The sequence below is a fragment of the Amyelois transitella genome, chromosome 14 (assembly GCF_032362555.1).
Source record: "Amyelois transitella isolate CPQ chromosome 14, ilAmyTran1.1, whole genome shotgun sequence".
In the NCBI taxonomy this organism is placed as follows: domain Eukaryota; kingdom Metazoa; phylum Arthropoda; class Insecta; order Lepidoptera; family Pyralidae; genus Amyelois; species Amyelois transitella.
The window spans coordinates 8,771,329-8,777,016 of NC_083517.1; the positions used below are offsets into that span (position 1 = coordinate 8,771,329).

At 33.6% G+C, this 5,688-nt stretch overlaps 1 protein-coding gene across 1 annotated transcript; it reads right to left on the reverse strand.

Annotated features, from left to right (window-relative positions):
• Positions 1–544: 544 nt before the first annotated feature.
• LOC132902511 (uncharacterized) lies at positions 545–4,479 on the reverse strand. Its single transcript, XM_060947875.1, has 2 exons — positions 3,982–4,479; positions 545–3,713 (listed from the first exon to the last, which is right to left on the reverse strand). The coding sequence occupies exon 2, from the start codon at positions 3,708–3,710 to the stop codon at positions 1,119–1,121; it is 2,592 nt and encodes an 863-aa protein (XP_060803858.1). The 5' UTR covers positions 3,711–3,713; positions 3,982–4,479; the 3' UTR covers positions 545–1,118.
• Between the last annotated feature and the right edge of the window lie 1,209 nt (positions 4,480–5,688).

Sequence of the window (5,688 nt, forward strand, 5' to 3'; positions counted from 1 at the left end):
TTTCACCCACAGAATTATTTTAATTGTGACTTTTTTATAATTAGTAACTGTAACAAGTCAATCAACATTTTTCACTTAGGTACATTAGTACAAAAGGGTATTTATTAAAATACCCTTTTCGTATCGGGCAGAATGTGTACTTGTGCAAAATTAGTAATAATATTGAATTTTGTTTGCTTTCATAAACCATATTTTAATTCAAAACACCGAACCTCAAAACGGGTTGCATACAATCATTTGAACAAACAGCTGAAATGTAGTGATAAATACTAAGCTAACAAGCGGGTTATTCCCGTTTGTCCCCAAAAAACTCTATCTAGGTGAAAAATAATTATACCTATTTAAAACTGCCAGTGTTCAATGATTTATAATTATATTAGCATTTTATAATTTTTGTATCCAATTCATAACACGAAGATAGATTTACTTTTTATTATTTTGGAAAGGAATCACTTTCATTAAAAGCGAAACCAAAACCCGCTTAATTTCTCTGCTTTATCCAAAGGTTGACTGTAGCATTTAGTTCGCATATGGGTGATTCCATAAAAGTTGGGTAAATTTCTAATTTTTTTTTCCATCAGTGTTATTTTATACTAATTTAATAACTTTTTAGTAAATATGGTTTTTTTAATAGTTTAAATTTTGTATCCAGACAGGCCGGTCACTTTACTTAGTATTTATAGAGAAAATTGAGTTTTTTTGATATCGGTTTTCTAGGGACTGACTGGCTGTGCTAGGGACTGATGCCCTTCATTGTTAGTATAAATAAAATTACATTTTCATCGTACATAATCAATATTTATTTAGTAATTCTTGCTATTATATTACTAATTGACACATTTATAGCAAAATCTAATCAAATTAAAGACAAAACTAACTTTAGATAAGTATCTTGGATACTACTCTCTTACCAACAAGAATAACAGAACTAGTAATACTTTTCATTACTTACTTGAGATCACACAACTAAACATATTTTGTACTTTTACATAATATATAATTATAAAACATAACATTATGTAATATAACAATGAACAAAAATAGTTTCTTCTTAATTATAATTGTACTTTAAGAACACAAATTTGCAGTCTTATAATTTTATCATAAAATACGTAGTCTTACTTCTCAAATACATTAACTGGCTTGTTAAATCTATAGATTGTTGTGTTTCTTTTATTCACTAATTTAGGAACTGGCAGTTTTTCTATCACATCTTCATAAGGTACGTCAGCGATATCATTGTCATTAAGTTTAAATTCAGTCCCATGGTCGTTGCTAACTTTTAGAAATGCAACTGTCAACTCACCATCCACTTCATCATATTTCGAGCAAATCGCAGCATACCGGTATTCTTTTTTTCGCATAGTTAACTTGATCAAAACATAATCTCCACTGCCATAGTTTGTCTTCGATATTTCTTGCCAATCACGACTCGTGCTTGCTAATGGCACATCATCTTCGGAATCTGAGTACACCGTAGACACTTGCAGTCGATTAATGTTTGTCTGGTATTCTAAAGTTCCTAATTTAAAATGTTCACAGCCGTCATCATCACAGAAACAACTTAGTGCTTTCATAAATATTCTATTCGGCATATAAACATTGCCTCGGACTTGGTGTACCAAAAGCGTACCTTTAAAAGCTTTCTGCTTATCCTCATTCTCCTTGATCATTTTATTCACTCTATCTATATTGACATCTTCAATAATAGAAACCTTTATTCCCGGACATTTTTCGCGGAGTGCCACAACAAAGTCATGTAAGTTGGTTATGTCACCATGTTGTGCTATGTGTTTGTCTGCACTACGCTTACACGTCGCTCCAACTCCGTCTGGGGCTCCTTTTCCGTGGCCTGCTTCGTGAAAATTCCACGAATAGCTTATAGCAAGCGGATAAAAATCTTGGATCCTACACCCCAAAATATAAAACATGGTTTTGTTCCTGTATTGGGTTACAGGCCCATCACTCAAGAAATGCAGATTTTCTACAGTCGACGGTAATGTTGCGAGCACTGGTTCTAAATGTGCCCAAATAGCTCCAGTACCATGAGCTAAATTTAATGAAACAGTGCAATGCGAAGTTGTCATATCTTTCGAGTAGACTACCACAGTATGTAGCGAAATTTGCGTACGGGATCCGCCAAAATGGTACGATTGAATTTCCTGGTTGCATTTAGTCGTGTAATTTTCCGAGAAATCCATGTGGATTATGGCATCTTTTTCTGTAAGTGACTCTTTGAGAGATTTAACAGTATTGTATTGGTGCACAATGTTCATTTCATGTTGGAATAGTTTAGGTAGATCAGTCTCTTCAAGTTGTCCAATTAAATCATAAGGTTTCAGTTTTTGAGTCTCTTTTTTATACTTCATTACATATCTCTCCTTTTTAGTTGTTATGTCCTTGATTAATTCTTTACTGTTCCTCCATTGCTTGACTAAAATTTCATCGCTGTTGTCGAATTCGTTATAGGGTAAATTTTTCATTGAACATCTGTCACAAGTTCTCGATAAACATTTTTCAGAGTACCGATCACAGCAAACCGTCTGAAGAGCACTTTGATGAGTTGCAAAATTTAAGATGTTTGCGTATTTTAATGCAACCAGTTTCAGGTCAACGTTTTCATGTGTGACGCAAGCACATGTGTCACGATCGGTAAGTTTAGGCTCGACGACCCAAAATGGACGTAGCTGGCAGAACAAGGAGTACCCAATCGTCATTGAATTAGTAGACAGGAATTTCTGGTGTAGATTCTTCAAGGAATCCAACAAAAATCGTTTTTGTTTTTTAATACCATTGCGAGTTATGCACTCTTTCTTCCCTGCTGCACATCGGCTATTGCTATCATCTTCGTAAAACTGACGAATTATCGCTATCATTTTGTTCTTGCTGTTTTTCTTAGTCGACTTTGTGCGATTAAATCCCATATTCTTGTAAGTCACAGCTTTGCCTCCCAACCTCCATATTTTATACTTCTTTACTATAGAACCAGACAAAGCCATTTTTAATCTGTTTTTCTCCTTGTATGTTTTTGTTTCCTGTTTTTTTTCTAGGATTTGCGTCTGAATTACTTCACCAAATAGTGCTTTTTTGACCAATTCTGCCTTTTGATTAGGATCATTCGCCAGTTCGTTAATTTTGCTTCTGGGTGTAAGTGCTTTCTTTGATTTTTTAATATGGCATTTCAATCGTTTGTATTTCTGTCTTTGGCTAGCAATTTTTTTTTTTAACTCAGCAATAACTTGGTTCTTCTTCCGTAGTTGCTTATTTCTTATCTTCCGTTGTAAAATACTTCTTCTTTTAGCTTCAGCTTGTCTTCTATCAGCAATACATGGAACATTTATATCATCTACTTGTTGTTCGAGATTTCTTTGTTGTGGTACCTGAAGACCATTTTCTCCATCAGATGTTGGTGGCGTATTTTCGTCAATATATTTATCAGCATGTTTAACAACTTTCTTATTTTGTCTGTAAGCTGCTGAGTAAGTGATCCAGTTTTTTTTCACTTTTCTATGTTCACGAGGAGTCATATCCTTAACGCATTTTCTCTGTCCTTTTTCCTTTTTTCTGAGGTATTTTAATCTTTCTTTCTCTTTATACTCCGCTAATGAAACTGGATCATTTTTTATTTTTTCTAAACGTTTTTTTGCTTGTTCTGACTTTTTTTTTGCTTTTTCTTCTTTAGACAGCGGTATTTTCTTTTTAGGTGGCATATTCTAAAACAAATAACACTATATCAAATTGACGAATCTATTTTAACGAGTAGGAACGTCAGTCCCTGGCCTTTGCATCAGTCCCTAGTCACATTTACGGCAAGGGCCTGATGGCCTAGGGACTGACGAATCACAACAAAATCATACTTAGTTTACTCTTAAAATGATATTCCTAAAATGTTAGATAACTATAATATCAGAACAAACAAAGCACATATACACACAAACAAAAGATAATAATAACGATAGAACTTTTCGAATTATAACTCACCTAGGAACTGACAGATTGACTGGCACAGCACGTGTTTGCTCAGCGGGGAAGCCGACAGCACTGACGCCAAGATGGCCGACGCGGGCCGGCCCAAGCGTGTGGCTAACTTCGCGTGGTGACTTTTGAACGCATCGGTTTTAAAATGCTCGTTTCACTCAATTGCCGCGTATTTTTAAATTTACTAAGTGGCTAGGGCCTGACTATAATTACCGATGACACTACTTAGCTTCACAAAAATCATGAAAAATAATTTACATTGCACATTAAATTTTTCCGTTTATAAGATGGAGTAATTTTTAATGTGTTTTAAGTTAAATAAAGTTAAATTATCGCCTAGTATATTCAAAACAGACACACGAAAACATTATTTTGGAGATGTGACATGGCTAGGGACTGATGTTAAGGAGAGAAAACGTAATTTTCTTGACAACAAAGAAATGTGATCAAGGTAAAAATGAGTGACATGATTAAAAATCGTTTATTTCATATACCAGACATTTTAAATATAGGGTGCACAATATACATTTATAAAAAAAATCACAGGAACACAAAGTTACCCAACTTTTATGGAACCACTCATATGTATCATCATTGTTCGTACAATAAAGTTAATTTTAACGTCATTTAGACGTCTGTTTATGCCTGTCAAAAGCAATATATAATAACTTGTATTATTACTATCTTTATTTCAGTATCAATAGAAATTGACTATACGAATGTATTATGTTTAATAAAACGTTTCGTAACGGGAACTAACCGTATGTGCAAATAGGAACGATACTAACAGGCGTGTTTCATAACGGGATTTGAATTCGCGATGCTGCGTCTAAAATGACATGTTCACGGCTCAAATTTCGTTCTGTAGACTAGTCTGTTAAAAATAGGTTCAAAGATTTGGTAGACAAGTTTTAATTATATTTAGTTTTAGTTCATTTGAATTGGTTTGTAATACTTTAATTTTAATAAATAAGACATACATTATTGTAAAAAAATGTTCAAAGATACATTAAGAAAATTGACGAATGAAACTGTAATAGGTAAAATAATTAATTATTATAATATAACCTGTTACAGTTGTAGCCCGAAAAGCCGCTTCAAATAGGTCTGAGTGTAGGTTTATAAATGATGTCAACAAAAACCCACATAATGATCTACAGGCGTACAGCTTAGGGAGCAGAGAATTTTCTTCTTAAGAGCATACAAATATTTATGTACACTTTTATGTATTTTGTACTGCAGCTATAAAGTTACATACATGTAATTACGACTAGTGATTCCGACGAGGTAGACAGAGCCAACAGTCTTGACAATACTGATATGCCACGATCAGCTGGTTAACTAGATGATAGAATTGAGATTTGATAGGCGACTAAGGCATATGCTTATAAACTTGGGATTATTTTAGGCGACAGGCTAGCAACCTGTCACTATTTGAATCTCAATTCTATGACAAACCCAAACAAATAAACGTGGCCTATCAGTCTTTTTAAGACTGTTGGCTCTGTCTACCCCGCAAGGGATATAGACGTGATTATATGTATGTATGTCATTATAATTTTCTGTTTTTATTTTTCTAATGGTACAAGAAAGAGTCTGTCTATAATCTTCACAACAATAAGTATAAGAACAATTCGATACATTAAATCAACATTTACTAGTAAAGAAACTATCTGAGAACAAAACTCATAAATTTTTGCTACCAATAGC

Coding starts and splice junctions, on each gene's coding strand:
- LOC132902511 (XM_060947875.1), bottom strand. CDS start 3,710: ATGCCACCTAAAAAGAAAATACCGCTGTCTAAAGAAGAAAAAGCAAAA.